The sequence below is a fragment of the Seriola aureovittata genome, chromosome 16 (assembly GCF_021018895.1).
Source record: "Seriola aureovittata isolate HTS-2021-v1 ecotype China chromosome 16, ASM2101889v1, whole genome shotgun sequence".
Lineage (NCBI taxonomy): Eukaryota > Metazoa > Chordata > Actinopteri > Carangiformes > Carangidae > Seriola > Seriola aureovittata.
Window position 1 is genome coordinate 6,238,907 of NC_079379.1, and position 19,954 is coordinate 6,258,860.

The 19,954-nt window shown below is 40.5% G+C and overlaps 1 protein-coding gene across 5 annotated transcripts in view; it reads right to left on the reverse strand.

Annotated features, from left to right (window-relative positions):
* Positions 1 to 684: 684 nt before the first annotated feature.
* Positions 685 to 19,954, reverse strand: part of LOC130183283 (H-2 class I histocompatibility antigen, L-D alpha chain-like) — a 32,811-nt gene continuing 13,541 nt past the window's right edge. The window contains exons 1-12 of one of the 5 annotated variants that reach the window (XM_056398571.1): positions 12,793 to 13,001; positions 9,280 to 9,552; positions 8,676 to 8,966; positions 7,408 to 7,692; positions 6,530 to 6,658; positions 4,482 to 4,601; positions 4,188 to 4,238; positions 3,641 to 3,760; positions 3,347 to 3,397; positions 2,376 to 2,927; positions 2,073 to 2,132; positions 685 to 1,799 (exon numbers count right to left, since the gene is read on the reverse strand). In XM_056398571.1, the coding sequence (XP_056254546.1) occupies positions 1,798 to 1,799; positions 2,073 to 2,132; positions 2,376 to 2,927; positions 3,347 to 3,397; positions 3,641 to 3,760; positions 4,188 to 4,238; positions 4,482 to 4,601; positions 6,530 to 6,658; positions 7,408 to 7,692; positions 8,676 to 8,966; positions 9,280 to 9,475 (1,857 nt within the window). In that variant the 5' untranslated portion in view covers positions 9,476 to 9,552; positions 12,793 to 13,001 and the 3' untranslated portion in view covers positions 685 to 1,797. Of the gene's footprint in view, positions 1,800 to 2,072; positions 2,133 to 2,375; positions 2,928 to 3,346; positions 3,398 to 3,640; positions 3,761 to 4,187; positions 4,239 to 4,481; positions 4,602 to 6,529; positions 6,659 to 7,407; positions 7,693 to 8,675; positions 8,967 to 9,279; positions 9,553 to 11,313; positions 11,487 to 12,792; positions 13,002 to 19,954 lie in introns of those variants that run through there. The other 4 variants (XM_056398567.1, XM_056398570.1, XM_056398568.1 and 1 more) reach the window with 4 other exon arrangements.

The window sequence follows — 19,954 nt, forward strand, 5'->3', positions numbered from 1 at the left end:
AAACACAAACACACACTTGATAAGCGGATACAAACACCCGCCGCTCAAACTGTGTCCATTCAAAAAAGCGCCGTGTTCTGCTGCCGCCTAGTGACGTCATGCCGTACTGTGCGTGTGAAAACAGAAACTTAATGTGAATTTGCTACAGTTGTCTGCAGATGTTTGGGCTACTTACACACACTGAAGTGAAGTAAATCCAACACATTCAGCAAAGACATTAAAAATGAACCTCTCTTCGTGTCTTACTTGTATCTCCAGTGCTACACTTTCAAGAGCAAAGTGGCTCTTGGAAACCTTCAGTCCTCTTGGAAGTTTCTCGTTTCTCCACACAGGCTCTCTGGAGCTCAGCCAGAGTAAGAATCAGGTGGTCATCTCTGTAATCAAGACATTTTGTAACTTAGTATATACAGGAAAGCATAGGTCTAGGAAGAGTCCTGGTTGTTCCATGCTTCCTCCACTTAGGAATTATAGAGGCAACTGTGCTCTTGTAAACCTTCAATGCAGCAGAAATATTTTTGTAGCCTTCCCCAGATCTGTGCCTATATTTTCAATATCATTCTCTATTTTTAACCCTGATCAAAATTTGCTTTCCTACATCATCCTAACAATATGAACTCATATAATCAATACTCATGACAAGAATGTTCCATGTTACAATAGTTTTAATTAAATACACAGCTTCAATTTGACTTTTTCCAAATTACTTATTTATTTAATGTAGGTAGACATGCAATCAGACACACTGTACAAACAGAATAGAGAAACAAACAGGAGATAAATTGCTTAAGCTGTGTTCATGTCCTACTATTGTCATTTTAATATAGACAGTACAAAAATTTGCATTAATTTAATGTCATTCCGTAATCGCTGCTGATTCACATTAGTTTGTTAATGAATTTAACTAATTTAAACGTTTTAGACAGAAACTACAAACATTTAATATTTGTCACTAGTCTTACCATTGAACAATAAATGTTAACACAGATTTTAGGATTCACTGATTTCTTAGACCAACAAATTGATTATTGTTTGGTAGCATTTTTCTAAAGATAGAAATAAAGTGCAATTTTTAGCAAAAGAAATTGAGAGAAAAAATGAAAAAGAGTAACAAAATACATTTCAGATAAAACTTCTACATTTGATGTACAAGCGCCCAAAAGCCCAAAACAGAAAATAATATATTTGCGTCTGCTTATCACTATCACTTCATAGATCAAATATTAAGATTAAAAAAGGCACCAGCATGATCCTCAACAACTGCATTTCAGCATTTCGTCTTCCAGCTTTTTCTTCTTTTTTGTTTTTTGTATTATATGCATTTCCTTATTATTATTAGGCCTCACCAAAACACTGAACACCTTCACGTTTTCCCTCTTTTAACCAACCCATAAAAATATATTTGAACTCTTCTAAAGTTCAAGACCTGTCACAATAAAGTCCTGTTTGGGTTCACTACTTTAACTTTACACAAAGCAGTGAGTCTGGAAATTCTCATTGTAATTCTTAAATGTTGAGGCAATTTCAGTTTCTCTGTATTTAATCTGGAAAACCCTCTAAAGAAGCAGTGGAGAACTTATTTACATACTCTGTTCTTTTTTGACAGTTGTTTCCCATTTTAATTTCTAAATTAAGTTTTCAAACTCCCCTTTTTCATTTCTATCCCCTGCCCAGTAGTACATGCAGCTTTTACACTGGTAGGTTGGTTGGTATTTGCAGAGACTTCAGATCATGTGAACACCATCTCAATTCTCCAGGTGATGATTCTCGGAGTTGGGGTTCTTGTTGCCAGGATCATTCTCCTGCAGAAAATCAGCAGACGTGTTACTTTTTCTACTTAGTGATTATTTGCTCTTTCTTTTTTAGGTATTTTATATGGCTGAAAGGCATTTTTGGTATGAAGTTTAGTATGTTTATTAAAAATTCCAAAACATATTTTCTCAGTAACCTCTTGTTTTGTAACTTGAGTGAGTCAGTCCTTCACCAGTTCCAGCAGTTCCCCCGAGCTGCCACTTGAGCTGCCGAACTGTGAACCTGCTCACTGCAGCTTTTAATTACTCAACAAAGATACTTACAAGCCTGAACAGAGACACCAGAGACACCAGAGTCACCGCTGTTTAGAGACTCCTTTGATGCTGTGCAGAACAGAAAAGGCATTTAGGTATGAATGAACAGACTGTATGTAAGTGCAGCACATGCAGCAGTTAATAGTAAAAATGTTTCAGACCTCATGCTGGGTGAGACTTTGGTCACATTTAGGCACTTCATTCATTTAGATGTAATTATTGTGAACTCGCTTCATATTAATAAGGTGAGAATCAACAATGATACCTTATTATCTTAATACAGTATTTAATTATGTAGCATTGCACGTTTACCTTTCTTCACTGGATTGAGAAGTGTAACTTCCTCTTCAGAGGCGACACTGGCTGCCGGGCTGTTACTGCCTCCAGAGGTGGTACTGGCTGCCGAGCTGTTACTGCCTCCAGAGGTGGTACTGGCTGCCGAGCTGTTACTGCCTCCAGAGGTGGTACTGGCTGCCGGGCTGTTACTGCCTCCAGAGGTGGTACTGGCTGCCGAGCTGTTACTGCCTCCAGAGGTGGTACTGGCTGGCGGGCTGTTACTGCCTCCAGAGGTGGTACTGGCTGCCGAGCTGTTACTGCCTCCAGAAATGGTACTGGCTGGCGGGCTGTTACTGCCTCCAGAGGCGGTACTGGCTGCCGAGCTGTTACTGCCTCCAGAGGTGGTACTGGCTGGCGGGCTGTTACTGCCTCCAGAGGTGGTACTGGCTGCCGAGCTGTTACTGCCTCCAGAAATGGTACTGGCTGGCGGGCTGTCACTGCCTCCAGAGGCGACACTGGCTGCCGAGCTGTTATTGCCTCCAGAGGTGGTACTGGCTGCAGAGGTGTTGTCAGATCCATTGGTCTTAGCTACACAAACACATACACAGCGAAAAAAATTGATGACTGCAATCAGCATTTTTGAAGCAATTTTTACATTACAACATTTACATTACTTTTTCTTTTAGATGATCTTAGAACTTGAATCAGGACTGTCAACTTCACACAAGAGAAACATGTAAATCGCCAACTGTGATCAAGTCAATGGTTCCAAAACATTTTTAAACCAGTTGGGCTCAATTCATTTTATATGGCTGAAAGGCATTTTTGGTATGAAGTTTAGTATGTTTACTGAAATTACAAAACATATTTTCTCAGTAACTTCTTGTTTTGTAACTTGAGTGAGTCAGTCCTTCACCAGTTCCAGCAGTTCCCCCGAGCTGCCACTTGAGCTGCCGAACTGTGAACCTGCTCACTGCAGCTTTTAATTACTCAACAAAGATACTTACAAGCCTGAACAGAGACACCAGAGTCACCGCTGTTTAGAGACTCCTCTGATGCTGTGCAGAACAGAAAAGGCATTTAGGTATGAATGAACAGACTGTATGTAAGTGCAGCACATGCAGCAGTTAATAGTAAAAATGTTTCAGACCTCATGCTGGGTGAGACTTTGGTCACATTTAGGCACTTCATTCATTTAGATGTAATTATTGTGAACTCGCTTCATATTAATAAGGTGAGAATCAACAATGATACCTTATTATCTTAATACAGTATTTAATTATGTAGCACTGCACGTTCACCTTTGTTCTCTGGATTGAGAAGTGTAACTTCTTCTTCAAAGGTGATACTGGCTGGCGGGCTGTTATTGCCTCCAGAGGTGGTACTGGATGCAGAGGTGTTGTCAGATCCATTGGTCTTAGCTACACAAACACATACACAGAGAAAAAAAAATTGATGACTACAATCAGCATTTTTGAAGCAATTTTTACATTACAACATTTACATTACTTTTTCTCTTAGATGATCTTAGAACTTGAATCAGGACTGTCAACTTCACACAAGAGAAACATGTAAATCACTAACTGTGCCTGACTGCAAGTCAATGGTTCCAAAACATTTTTAAACCAGTTGGGCTCAATTCATTTTATATGGCTGACACACATTTTTGGTAAGAAGTTTAGTATGTTTACTGAAATTACAAAACATATTTTCTCAGTAACTTCTTGTTTTGTAACTTGAGTGAGTCAGTCCTTCACCAGTTCCAGCAGTTCCCCCGAGCTGCCACTTGAGCTGCCGAACTGTGAACCTGCTCACTGCAGCTTTTAATTACTCAACAAAGATACTTACAAGCCTGAACAGAGACACCAGAGTCACCGCTGTTTAGAGACTCCTTTGATGCTGTGCAGAACAGAAAAGGCATTTAGGTATGAATGAACAGACTGTATGTAAGTGCAGCACATGCAGCAATAAATAGTAAAAATGTTTCAGACCTCATGCTGGGTGAGACTTTGGTCACATTTAGGCACTTCATTCATTTAGATGTAATTATTGTGAACTCGCTTCATATTAATAAGGTGAGAATCAACAATGATACCTTATTATCTTAATACAGTATTTAATTATGTAGCACTGCACGTTCACCTTTGTTCTCTGGATTGAGAAGTGAAACTTCTTCTTCAAAGGTGATACTGGCTGGCGGGCTGTTATTGCCTCCAGAGGTGGTACTGGATGCAGAGGTGTTGTCAGATCCATTGGTCTTAGCTACACAAACACATACACAGAGAAAAAAAAATTGATGACTACAATCAGCATTTTTGAAGCAATTTTTACATTACAACATTTACATTACTTTTTCTTTTAGATGATCTTAGAACTTGAATCAGGACTGTCAACTTCACACAAGAGAAAAATGTAAATCACTAACTGTGATCAAGTCAATGGTTCAGAAACCTTTTTAAACCAGTTGGGCTCAATTCATTTCGGCTGATCTGAAAGCTGTCAATCAAACTCTGGTGCAGACCAAACAACCAGACTGAATCTGCCTGGGTCTCCAATCAGACTCAGATACACTTAGAGCTGTGGACAAGGCCCGTGTGGTGTGTTACAGGTTGGTGATGTATGCTATGTTCTGTGTAATGTGTTTCTGTGCTGGTCTTTTGTTCATTGTTTCAGGAAGCCTCAGAATGATGATTTATGAAAAACACATTCAAACCAATACTGAGTGTGTATTGTATTGTGTATCCAAAGCCGGATATATCTTATTCCTCTGAGCTCCATTGGACATTCAGAAATGTCCACTTTGTTGAACTTAATTCTGTAGCTTATGTTAAATTTCTTCTGCCTTTTCAAAAGAAGTTCATCAAGTTAACAGTGTGAAAAGCACAAGTTGCAGCGGTTACATTTCATCAATAATATTAATGAACCATGTGTGTGTGTATATATATATATATATATATATATATATATATATATATATATATATATATATATATATATATATATATATATACATAAATACATAAATATATAAACACACATTGCACTTTATTTTGACTCAGTCCCACACACACCGTCCTGCTCCCCAAATACTAGAGCACCAAATGTGGATCAATATGCTGCTGAAAATAGTCCCAAACAGATGCACTTTTTCTTCCTGTTTGAGTGACATTTAATCCAAACTACAGATGGTGTCTGGTGTATGTCTTGCCAGCACCTCCTGTAAACAAACACTACATTAACACACTAATCAACAACTGCATTTATTTCAATTCAAAATATACACATCCATTTTGTTAAATTAGGAAATTCTGGGTTCCACTGTGTCTATTTAAAAATACATAATGCTAACTAATGTTTCATTGGCTCTTTTGCTTAAAAGAGGAAGCAGTCTGATGTACTCCATGAGCAAAAGAAAATCCTTAGTAAAATGATATGTTATCTCTTTGTGTTCTTTGGTGGCATTTCAGGGGAAATGTACTACAGGTGGTAGAAGTTATTGTATGTATCTTAGAAGGAGAGAACAACAGAGAACTACAGCTAACTGTGACGTAGAAACTAATCACTCGGACGCTCCGAGTACAAACTTATGTTCATGTAAGAGACTGTAAGCTAAGTGAACCTTCAGCTCAGTGAATGAAAGGTAAGAAACGCCGTTCCCACTTAATGATTCATAGGAGTGTGATTCAATGTGACCTCTGACGTCCATAATAAAATAATAACAGACCTTTGCTCCTTATAACCAACGACACATTTTCCTGCTTATGACACAGATGACTAAAATGTACAACAAGCTTCTCTTGGTGTGAACACTTTGAATGTACTGTACTCTACACTATCATAGTGTCATTCTGAATATGTTTGATTGTTAACATTGCTATGAGAAGCGCTGACCTCAGTATTCCATCAGTTCAACAGAGATGGAAAAAGAGAATTACTTTGTCATTAGTGTTGACCATGAGTCAACACTGTATTGTAATTTATTGAGAGGTCTTTGTAACCTCACTGATAACACCCCACATTAAGTGACATGGACAAAATGAAACTCCTGTGATTTCTGTCTTGACTTCAGTGAAAATTGAACATTATAATCTTTAAAAACATATATTTTTTTAATAGTTGTTTTATTAGACTGCATTATTATTGGTTGGGTGTACCTAAAATATTTACTGCTGAGTGTATATTAGACCTACCAAATTTGCCTTTTTTGTACAACACAGCCAGCACTGCTGCAACCACAAGAAGCAAGATGATCACAGGCACAGCCACAGCTACACCAATGGTAGCACCGTCAACTCCAGGCTCTGGAGGAATCATGTGATCTAAAACACAGAAAACATTCACATTAGTTTTATATTCAGTATTCTTCATTCAACATTATTTCTAATTGTTAGGTTCAATTTACCATGGTGCCAATGTATGCTACGGCTCTGCCGATGTTCAGTGACAGTAATACTAATATTTAATTACATAAATTATGTAAATAATGTTTCTTCTCAGTAAGTATACACTTTGTCTCATATAACTGCTGACTGTGATATGAAAAATTATTAATCCAATCACATCTTCAACAAAGGCAAACGTGTTAGACATAGTAATCTCCAGGGGAAGATTTAAGTTACTGCAGTGAATTGTTATGGATGTTTGTCTGGTTATCACAACTTGAATCTCAGTTGTATAAGTTTGGTTGTATAGGTTTCCCCATCTTTTTTTGTTCTATTTAACCTTAATGTTGCTATGTCGACACGCTCTCTGAAGTTGAGTCACTGTCACTTATAGAAATTATGGCTAAAGCTAACAGAAATTCCCAAGTGAAAGTAAACCTGGATTATCCTTCAGGGCTAACTAGTCTTGGGGCTTCTTTGTGGCTCAAGACATATTCAACCTTTATTGGCGAGGTCATTTCTATCATTCAAATTTTGACGTGTGGATTGTGATCAGAAAATGGATATAATGCAGCACTGCACTGGGCAAACAGCACTGAACGCACAAGTCTGATTTAAAAGAAAGAAAGAAAAAAAAAAAACCTGACAAACAACAACAAAAAAATCACTAAGAAAAATATTCTTACCCCATCCCCTCTCAACTTGTACACCAGATGCTTTATGAATGACTTCACAGGTGTATGTAGACTTGTCAGTTTTTAGAATCTCCACACTGTCTCTCCTCTGGTAAGTGTTGTCTTGATTTGGTCGAACGCCCGAGGTTGTTAATCCATCATCTCCATAGAGAACACGGCCGTTCCTTTTGATCCACACGTCGATGTCTTTTGGGTAGAAACCTGTGGCCAGGCATGTCAAAATGATGTTCGTCTTAACCTTTGAGTTCTTTGCAAACAGGTGGACTTCAGGTGGAGCTAGAAAGAGAAAGCATACCGTGAGTTTCTGTTTGCATGGTGGTTACGTAGCAATATGCTACAGACCAATATCACCACACGATAACTGTGCCATTGATGTCCTTATAATAAACTGAATGACTCATTATAAATATAATCAATAGCTGTAACTACTACTACAAAATGAAATCGGCACAATACACAATTTTAATTATAACACAAATATGACAAAAAAAGTCAAACACCACTGCTGTGACATATTTTATAATTTTCAGATTTCTTCCGAACCAATTTTAAGGATCATGGTTGTTACTACGGTGTTCCCTAGGGTTGGATTATGATTATGGTTCTGTATTGGATTTGGTTTGCTGAGGGCTAAACCTAAATGGATTCATTAAGGTACTGAAATGTTTTGGATTTGATAAAATACCATTTAACCCTAATCCAACAACCGTGTGTTGATGGAAAAATGTTTCCACATAGGGAGCTAATAACTTCCCCTCACAAATAATACAAGCCAGGAAATGGCCATAAGTGAACACCCCTTTGGAAAGTGTAAGTAATTATTAATAATTAACCGCCATGTTCAACATAAACACAAGGAGACTGGACAAGCTGGTCAAAAAGGCTGGGTCTGTGCTTGCCAGGAGTCTGGACTCACTCAGGACTGTTGTGGAGAGACGCATGCAATGTAAGATGGAGGCCATCTTGGACAATACCAACCATCCTCTCCACAACATTCTGGCAGGACAGAGAAGCAGCTACAGCAGCAAACATCTCATCTCATTGCGCTACAGAACAGAGAGGTTCAGGAGATCCTGTGTTCCCACTGCCATCAGGCTATACAACACCTCAGCCAAAGGAAGTGGACTAATTTAATTATTATTTGTCTATCTGTCTATCTATCCATCTAGTCATTTTTGACCAGTTAATCCCTCTATTATTAATTTATACTTCTAGTCTAATAAATTGTTATAGTAATGAAAAACAGAAATCTTTCTTACAGGCTGCTTTTAGCTGTTTTCGTCCATATGTCATGAACTTGGTCAACCAATCCATACACTCGTTCTCCAGGTAGCCTTTGGTGTACTCTTTTAGGACATCAACACCATCCCACTTCCTCTTGGTGAGGAGTGCCTCAGGAGTCGGGGCGACCCACACTGAGTGGGTGTCATCGAAGGCCAGGAAGTTGTCTCCATCGTAGCTGTACATGTCCATACCACGAATGAACTTTAACTTGCCATCTTCCTGCAGGTCTCCCTCACAGCCGTGCATCCACTGAAGGACATGGACGTCTGCAGAGCAGGACAGTGAGACAAATGAACAACAAAGAAACGGATATAATCGCCAGACAAGATGAAGAAGAGGTCAAATTTAAATATTTGTGATTTTCTGATTAATCATTGAGAGAAGTCACAATGCATTTGTCACAAGAATAAAACACAGGACACATTAAGAAATCTCATAAAAAAAACAATATTGGTTTCAATAAAGCTCAGCTTGATTTTTAGCAAGTGTATTTATGTATCATATATTATATTTGGTCCTAATTATTCATCGAAATTAATCGACAGACCAGCCTGGCCCCTCACATTTCACAGGCCCTACCTGTATCATTCTGTTTCATTCGCTCCATCAGGATGCCAATGTTGACATTGAACCACTGCTGCTTGCTCTGGCGGGACTGTGTGCCTTTCTCCCAGTAATCACTGGGAAGCTTCTCTTTCATCCAATCCTGCTTGGGAACTTTCTTCTGGTTATCACTGTCATAGTAGTCAATCATCCTGCTGTCCATCAGACCCATGGCTGTGAAGTCATGGATACCGGGGAGTCCGACAGGTTTGGAGAGGGCCGTGTAGATGTAAGTGAGGGAATGCTTCTCTGGAAATCACACAGGAAGGAAAGACAAACAGATATTTATTACACAAGGCAGATAAGCACCAATAGATTTGATTAGCATGTTTTGGATGGGTCCTTATTTACCTATTTACTAGGCAAGAACCCTTGAAAGCACATCCAAATATTTACATTCAGCCCAAATTAAAACATTTGGACACCTGCCTTTGGGATTTCAGTCAATGAACAACCACCAAACTATAAGTTAAAAATACCCAAGCATGTATTACACCAAAGTGAAGAATTTTATTGAACTAAATGTTGTCAGACCTGATGACATTTAGGGAACTTACAGAAAATAAAGCTTGCACTAATTGGCTATGTCTCCATTTATTATTCCACTCTGGGCCTGTCTCCACTTCCTCTATCTGTTGTTTCAGATTCAAAGCCAACTGCAGAGTTGTGTAATTGTGACTTCATGACATTACAGTGGCTGCAATAATTTTACAGTGGCAGACCGCTGATGCAAAATGCACGTAGCAGGAACACCAGGTTCTTTTCCTCTCAGACTTGTGTAAGACTGTCACTAAAATCAATGCTGCTGCTGTTATACTGAATTTGCTGAGAGCCCATTAGAAAGCTATTTTATTTTGAAGTAAAGAAATGGCAAAAATAAAAAGTTTGAGCTATATTCTTTATTTAGGTAAAAAATAAATGATGATGGTCGATATAGCATTATTATATTTTATTAACTCTCAAATATTTACATCAGTATCACCCTAAAACTCCAGTTAGACAGAAAACAAAGAACGGGAAAATCAAACTCAGGGAAGAAATTTGTTTGACTCGCCAGATCAGAGATATCCTAACAATGCTGTCTGTCCGCCTCAGCAACACCAGTCAAAGGGCGGTGTTCGTAAATCAAGCCAAAGACCTTAAAGAGCAATAAACACCCATACTTAGAACAATGTGACAGCGTCATGTTTACCTTCTGATTTTGAACACTCAGAATATGACTTCATAACTTCTTAAGAACATTAGTTTCAAATGGTAATCAATAAGCAGCAATAATTTGAAGAAGAACATAATTTTTACACTACTATTGACAATACTTAAAATAAAATAAAAAATGTTAAACTTATACTTTCATGTATTTTCTCCACTTTACTTGTATGCTAGATGTCATTTACAACGAAACTATTTGCCAATTAACCAATCAGTTGATTGCTACTATTTTGATAATCAGCCAATTATTCAAGTAAATCTTCAAGCACAAATACCAAACAATCCCTGTTACTCCATTGTGGTTAACTGCTGCCTTTCTTAGTTTTATACGATGGTAAATTAAATATCTTACAGGTTTTGAACAGCTGGTTTGACAAAGTAAACAATTTAAAATTTTTAGCCATCTTCTTGAGCTTCAGGAAAATTATATTAGTCACCACACTGACAAGCCCTGATATATTATTGTTTTAGCTTTTAAGTATTTGGAGCGCCAAAATAAGCTAAGTCATACAGTGGTGAACAGCCTTTGGGTTCACATGCAGCGTTAACGACATGTTGGTCTGACAATTATTTAACATTTGGATTAAGTCGATTAATTTCCTCTTTCCCATCTGTTTTATGTAGCAGGCCTATATAATAAATATACATTACTAAAGCAGACAACAACTAACCGTCTATATTCATAGATTAAACTCAAATAACAAACAGAAGTGAGAGTTTTTTAAAGACGTCACAACTGTCTCTGGTTTACTTTCACTTTTAAACTGAAGCACATTAATTTGTCCAAAAATTTTCACTTACCGCTATTTACCGTCAATCCTGTCCCCAAAAGGACAAAGATCGCGGTGAGTAACATTTTGAACCAAATGCAGTCTCTCCTCTCGTTTATAAAACTCGTTTTAAGCGTTTTATCCGCCGCTTGCTCCGGGTTTCTACTCCTCGTCTGCCCGCGATAAACTACGGTGTATTTCCTGCTTCTGTCACCTGCCTGACTATTTGACGGTGCGTTCAAGGCTGCTCGTAAAGTAAAGTGACACATTCCACTCAACCAATTTTTCGACTTTTTTTTTGCTACATGGGATCATTTCATTCACATAACTGACTATAGTTGAAACGATTAGTCAATTAATTGATTGACGGAAAAATAACTGACAACTATTTTGATAGCTTAATCATTTTAGTCTTTTAGCAAAAACATCCAAACATTTAGTGGTTTCAGCTTCTCAAAGTGAATATTTTTCTGCTTTCGATAACATATATGATTGTAAACTGAATATCTTCAGGTTCTGGACTTTTGATCAGATAAAATAATCAATTTTAAGACCACAACTTGGACTTACATAAATTGTGAATGGCAGTTTTTCAATATGTTATGGACTCACCTATTTGAAAAATAACCAACAGATTAATCAATGATCAAAATCCTTATTTGCAGCCCCATAACTGACACACCAAATAAAATGAAACATACATAAATTCCTTTGCACTTTTCTACCCTGTACTACTTTAGACTAGTAATTTAAAACATTAGTGGTAAAGTAATCCACCTCACCAGTACCATTAACCACCTCCACTAAGAACACAAAATAATTAAATCTGCAACTCTTAGTCCATTAATAGAATAGTTTATTATCAGAAAATGCATCAACAGCTACTGTTAAGGTAATTCTCTACTAACTACATTGATCATGAGGTGATATGTGTATGGATTTGGGATGCTGACCACCTCTGCACACTAAGTACATTTTATCAGACTCACCAACATACCCTTTTCACAGCAGACATGTCATAACAGGTGTTACAAATAATCTTACTAAAAACTGCAACCTATTTAGGTGTCCCAGTCCTGGTGGCCCGGTAATGTGCCTGCTGACTTAGCAGTATGTTTACTGGGACACCTTCTTGTATGACAAGTCAACACAAGTGAACACTGGGCAGATGAAAGCTTCGTAGTGACAAGGATCTGTGAACACACCACTGCTATTTCCTGGTTATCAGTTCTGCCTGTGGTTTGTTGTTTTGAAATCCCTGAAACACACGTCAAACATGTCTGAAGTTGGAATGTTACTAACAAGAAGTCAGCATCATACTCACACTGTTGAGTACAAGGTCAATACAGGCGACACTGCACATGCAGACAAAATTGTAAATCTGAGTACTCTATTTCTGAATGATTAACCCTTGGCTACTGGACTGCTTCTTAATTGTGGATGTTGGTAGCTGGTTAATGGGTTTTATAGTTTTATAGTTATGTAGCAGCATAGAGGGAGCTGCTCTTACTTGATCCCAGCTGGTAGCCAATAATTGGTCCAGCCTTGTATAAAAGTGGCAGCCTGTCACCTTCCTTTCGTCTTACGCTTCCCGCATTGCGTCATGTTTGGATGTTTGTTTGCCCTCTCAGAGCGGCGACGGAGGGCCGTGCTCCTGTTCAACTTGGCGTCCTTTGTATTGGTGAATGACAGTAGCCGTGCGGGTTTCTTCTCTCCCTCACTCTCCGTATGACTGTGTGTACTCTAGAAAGGAAGTCTCATCAGCTGACGGAGTCCCCCAGTGGTGTGACGTGACGTCACCACCAGCTGATCGGAGCCGCTGCTGCTTTGTCTCCTGTTTGCTTGTTCACAGCTGCTTGCTGGCTTGCTCCTCTGCTCGGTCTTCGCTGCTGCTGGCTTCTGCATCCTCGCTCAGTTCCCGACTCGGCCCTGGTTGGTCGGCCGCTCCGCTCTCTCCCTCCCGCCCTTGCTGCTGTGCGGTGCTTGCTGTTGGGGCTGCGGTTGGCTAACAGCTGCCTTACACAGCTATTTGGGTTGTGTATGGGACTGACACTACTTAATGTTGTGGCAATACAGTGCAGAGTGTTTGGTCCTTAACATTGTTTATTTCATTTCGGGCAGTTTTAGTTTAGTTGTTGCCTGCCCACTTCTCTCATTTTGTATGTTTATTTTGTGATTATTTTTGTAGTAACCTGTGTTATTCATTCTTCAGTTGCTGCAGGCCGGTGGTGGTGCTGGTGACCCGGGTGGTGGTGGTGCTGGTGGTGGTGCTGGTGACCCGGGTGGTGGTGGTGCTGGTGGTGACCCGGGTGGTGGTGGTGCTGGTGACCCGGGTGGTGGTGGTGCTGGTGGTGGTGCTGGTGACCCGGGTGGTGGTGGTGCTGGTGGTGACCCGGGTGGTGGTGGTGCTGGTGGTGGTGCTGGTGACCCGGGTGGTGGTGGTGGTGCTGGTGACCCGGGTGGTGGTGGTGGTGGTGTGTGTGTGTGTCCACTCCCTTCACTAGTTCCTGTCCGCACCCGTAGGCCTCAGCTCCTGATCCTTATTCCCTCTTTTCTTTATCTTGTGTGTGGCTGGATTTTAGAGTGTTTTTATAATGTTTTTTTTGTTGTTTTTTTTTGTAATAAAGTATACTTTTTTTGTTAAGTATTTGGTATCACGTCTCTTGCCTTGAGTAGAACGAACCTGTCTCTATTGACTGGTAATGGTAAATAATTCTTTGGGTGAAATTCCCAAGGTATCGTTGTCAGGAAACTTCACGTGAATTTGTATTGGTGTAACTCTCTGCTCGATGCCGCGACAGTTATAAAGTAAATGATTTACAGTGTGGTACAGTGGCATAAGAACAAACTGCATGTTGTCTTTTTGAGCTTGAGGGATCATTACTGGCTTTGGAAACCGCAGTTTGACAAAAGAAACCAATTAAGGACTTTGAGCTCCACCCATCCACTGATGAAGAAAATTCTTTGGCGTAGCAAAGTCCTTGAATGTTTGTTTACTTTATTTTTTTTCATCATTTCACCATGAAGACTGTTTAATTCCAGCATAAGATATGTTACACACACACCAACATTAAATTACACAGCATAATAAAATCTAATGTCATTTCCAATGACAAATTCAAAGCCTAACCCTTAAATACATTTTTATAAACATGTTTTTGTTTTTTATAAATGTTGTCTTTTTGCTTATACTATGTTGTCTTATTTATCCTCCTTTCTAATTTTATTTCTGAATGATGTATTTTTCATGTTTGTTTTCACCTTTCTGTGACAAACTGTGTGAAACTCTTGTGTATAGTGGGGGTCAATAGAGGCAAATCTTTGCCCCAGGACCCCTAAAGAGGTTAATCCAGCCATGGCTGTTTTTAAGATTAACTTTATTAGATTAACTTTATTAATCCCACAACTGGGAAATTCATTTACCACAGCAGAGAAATAAACATCTATAGAATAAACATCTATGGAAATATACAACAAAAATATACCAAATATACACTAATAAATACAATATACACAATACACAGGATATGTACATGAAAAAGTGCAAGTTTGCACATGGTCAGGAAGAGCAGGAGTTGTGGAGTATGACAGCTGCTGGAATGAAGGAAGTTGTGATCTGAGCGTCCCAGCGGGGGGAGGGGGGATGAGGCGTATGCATTCCTGATATTAGCATACAACAAGTCCAAAGTTTTATTGTCCCTGGTGTGACAATCCACATACTGGGTGAAGGTAGGAAGAGCAGAAGACAGGGACGTGTGGTTGAAGTCCCCAGAGATGAGGAGGAGGGGATGGGGAAGCTGGTTTAGGAGTTGAGACAACACTATGGATCTGGTCTGTGGCTGCAGCGGCGACGGCCGAGGGGGAGATGTACACAATCACCACAATGACATGTGAAAACTCTCTCGGGAGATAGTATGGCCGCATGCTAACCGCTAGCAGCTCCAAGTCTCTAGTGCAGTTGTTCAAGAGTTGTTTAAGACTCCTAATTATGATTTTATAGTATTTCCAATAACAATAATGATTTGAATTTTGCTGCTTTAATATGACTTATTACTTTGACAGTTTTATTTACAATTTTGCTTGCTAATAAGTTAGTGGAAGATGTCATTCATGCACTTGTGCAACAGCTTTAATCATTTTTGACAGTTAATAATGACAAGAATTAAAACTCAAATGATGCAGCGAAGCCTCTTTAGAAAAGTTTTTTTTAACTTCCTAAGACAAACAGACGGACTCACATTGGACAGTGCGGATTCTTCCGATCGGGGGACCGTGCTCCTGCTCCGGGTCCCTACTGGAGACCGCAGTTGGGTCTCGGTTCTCCTGGTCGGCCTCTGCTGCCGCTGCGTCCCGTTGCTCTGATCCTTGTTCCCTCTGCCACGGAGCGTCACCATGGTAACACCGCACACGCAAGCTAACGCAGAGACTGTTAGCTTAGCGGTAAATTAACGTCAAAAGTTTAGAAAACACACCTGGAAACGCAGATAAACACCTCCAAGTCTCTAAAGGGTGCTTAGCTCAGATGGACCGGGCTGCTGCTCCGTGTGTTGAGGCGGAGCTGAAACACAAACACCCAAACACACACTTGATAAGCGGATACAAACACCCGGCGCTCAAACTGTGTCCATTCAAAAAAAGCGTCGTGTTCTGCTGCCGCCTAGTGACGTCATGCCGTACTGTGCGTGTGAAAACAGAAACTTAATGTGAATTTGCTACAGTTGTCTGCAGATGTTTGGGCTACTTACACACAAAACTTAGTATAATAACCACAGTGCAGAGGAGACCGTACAAACATACATCCGTGTGTGTTAACTTGAATGCGCAGTCACGCACATGCACAGGATACCAGATTACAACCCTGAAACTACGGCATCCGTAACAGCTCAATATTGTTATGAACAACGACTAGTCTACATCCCCTTTCCTTAGTTTACACTCCATATAATAACAAAACTGTCTAGGGACAAACTAAATGTAGCAGAGCATACTTAAACGTCCAACATAACTAGTATTAAGCATACCTACTCAGTAACTGAAATGACATTCAGATAAAGTGAGTAATAAAAAAACATTTTGCTTAAAATGTAAATAATATTATCAGTCACAATACCCAAGCAAACGTACACATGAAAACAGGATTAATGTTTCAACATACAGACATACTTGAAAAATTAACCAGTACACATAGCTGTCAGCTTTGGCACAAACATGAGTCAACCTGAACAATATGCATATTTATATTCAACTGACAAGTGTAGTTAGTCTCTGTATTTGGGGTTTGGCTTGCTAATACGACCTGAGCGGGTTCTGTATGGACTTTCAGTGGTGTTTGAGGGAAGTTTAGCTGGTGGCATCTCAACTAGCTTAGTGTCCATCATCTCTGGTCTGTTACTTGTGTGAGTGTCCCTGTCTTTTGTCCTTTGTTCAGTGTCTTATTGGTCAGTGTCACTTAAAGTGGTCTGTGCTGGGGCAGGCTCAACTACAGGCAAGATATGTCGGCGATTCCTCCTATACAGTTTTCCTTCTCAGTGGATGACGTAAGATCTGGGCTCTTTACAGATTTCGTTTACCATGCCTGTGCGGTTGTAACCTTGTGAGGTTTGCAACCTGACGACCTGTCCTTCCATCAGAGGCTGAAGTGGTCTGCTTGACCTGTCATAGCACAACTTTTGTGACAGCCTCTTTTTGAGAAGCTGGGCTTTTACCTGCTGTGGCTCACGCATGTGTGGTTCAAGCAGCTTGCTTGAGACTGGGAGAGTGGTGCGTGTTTGCCTTGAAATCAGTCTCTGTGCAGGTGATCCTAGCTTTGCATCACGTGGCACGTTTCTGAGGTTTAGGAGGTTAAGGAAGACATCGGTTCTGTCTCTGTGTGACTTCTCCATGAGTTGTTTAGCACTGCGAACAGCTCTTTCAGCTAACCCGTTAGATCGAGGATACTCTGGGCTGCTGGTAACATGAGTGAAATCCCACTGAGTAGCAAAGTCTTTGAAGCGCTGGCTTGTGAATTGTCTCCCATTGTCTGATATGAGTGTGTGCGGTGTTCCATGCACTGCAAAGTGCTTCTTGAGTTTTGCAATGAATGTTGCTGAGGTGAGGTCACGGAGCAAGTCAATCTCATACCAGCCTGAATATGAGTCCACCAGAACTAAATACTGTTTATTGCGCCAATCAAAGATATCAGTTGCCACAGTTGACCAAGGAAGGTCTGGGACTGGATGCAGCTTGAGTGGTTCTTTCTGCTGGTGTGGTTTTGTGCTGTTACACACAGAGCATGACTGTGTCTCTTTTTCAATGTCGTCTGTTATTGTGGGCCAGAAAACTATGCCTCTTGCTCTCTGTTTTGTAGCTTCTACACCAGGATGTCCTCTGTGCATGATGCTGATATACTCTTTCTGTAGAGAGCAGGGAATGACAGACTTGTGACCTTTCATAATGACACCATCTTCAGTAGTTAGTTCATCCCTGAAAGGAAAACAAGGACGGACAGCATGAGGAAGACTACGCTGTTTGCTGGGCCACTCGTGTCTGATGATCGCACTGAGCATCTGCAGGGTTGTGCCGTCTGCTGTGTGTCTCTTTAATTCCTTGAGGCGAGAAGAAGATATGTAATTGACTGTCATCACATCAAAACTGTCCTTCTCCGCAGCATCTTGAATTGTGGAACTCCTGGGAGCTCGGGACAGAGTGTCAGCCAGGTACATTTGTTTTCCACTTTTGTAGATGAGTGTGATGCTGTTCTTTTGAAGTCTTAACATCATCTTTTGCAGTCTCGCTGGTGCTGCATGTATGGGCTTTTTTAGTATGGTGACCAAAGGCTGGTGGTCTGTTTCTATGGTCACTGGCTTCCCATAGACATAATCATTGAATTTTGAGCATGCAAATACCACGGCCAGCAGCTCTTTCTCGATCTGCGCATATCGAGTTTCCGTGTCAGTCAATGTCCGTGAAGCATATGCCACAGGTTTTCCTTCCTGCAAACATGCTGCACCAAGCCCATACTGTGAAGCATCACAGGTAAGTGTCACTGACTTGCTGACATCATAGTATGACAAGACTGGCGGGCTGGACATGTGGTTCTTCAGTGCTTCAAAAGCGTCTTGCTGTTGTTCATGCCACGCCCATTCAGTGTCTTTGTGTGTGAGTTGACGTAGTGGAGCTGTCAGCTCACTGAAGTTCGGAATGAATTTTCCAAGGTAGTTGACCATCCCTAGAAATCTTTGCAGAGCTGGCACATCTGCTGGCACTGGCATTTCACTGATAGCCCTTGTCTTGGTGGGGTCTGCTCTGAGACCGTCATTTGTGAAAACATGGCCAACATAGCTGACCTCGTTCAGCCGGAACCTGCACTTGAGAGGATTGAGCCTCAGATTCACCTCCCTGGCACGGTTGAGCACTTTTCTCATGTTGGCATCATGTTCTTCAACGGTTTTACCTCCAATCAGTATGTCGTCAACTATGATTGCACAGGGATATCCAGTGAAAATCTGCTCCATAGAGCGCTGGAACACTTCGCTGGCAGAGTTGAGTCCAAATGGCATCCTCAAAAATCTATATCGACCAAATGGAGTGCTAAATGTGGTTAGCATTGAAGATCTGTGGTCTAGTGAGATCTGCCAAAAGGAGCACTTTGCATCTAAGACCGAAAACACAGTAGCACCTGACATTTGTGCAGCCACTTCTTCAACAGTACGCATAGGGTGGTGTGGTCTTTTCAGAGCAATGTTCAGGTCTCTTGGATTGATGCATATTCGGATTTCTTGCTTGTCCTTTTTGTTGGTAGCGACCATGGATGACACCCAATCAGTTGGCTCTGAGACAGGAGTGATGACTCCAAGGTCTTGCATCCTGTCCAGCTCAGCTTTAACTCTGTCTTTCATAGCCAAAGGTACACGATGTGCAGGACGAACAACAGGTCTAATATCCGGGTCGAGTGTCATGGAATAGGTTACAGGTAGCTTTCCCAGCTCGTCAGAGAAGAGGTCGCTGTATTCAGCTTGAATTTGGTGTGACAGCTCATCATCATCAGTGAGGCTAAGCTAATGAACATCTTTGCTGAATGAAACCAGCCCCATTCGCCTGCATGCACGTAGCCCTAGCAGTGGCAAAACATCTTCCTGAACAATGTAGAATGGCAGTATGTACAACTGTCCCTCTAGGTGACACTGCAGCTTAACTTTACCTAGAGTCTTTATTTTGCTGCCACCATATACAACAAGGTTTATGGGTTTTGTGCCTGTTGTTTGTTCTTTTTCCTTAATTTGCTCAAATGTCTTTTTTGGCACAACATTGCACTTTGCACCTGTGTCGACTTTCATCTCAACTGAGATGCTGTTAACTTGCACAGTGACAAAAGCCTCGTCATGTTCTTCTATCTGTGCATCAGTTGAATCGACACTCATTTGTAGCGATACACCATCGACATAAAATGTCTCATCTGTTGTGTTATCAGCTTGGTCGGGCTCCAGCTCATGAACAGTCCTTCTAGGTTTCTGCCTGTTATAGGTTTGGTGTTTGGACTTGCAGCATTTTTTAAAATGGTTCCATTTTTTGCACGCATGGCACTGCTGTCCAAAAGCGGGGCACTTATCTTTCTTAGCAGCGTGACTGCCTCCACAGTTGTAACACTTAGCAATGTACTGTGTAACATTTTTGTCTGCATGGTTTCTCATCCT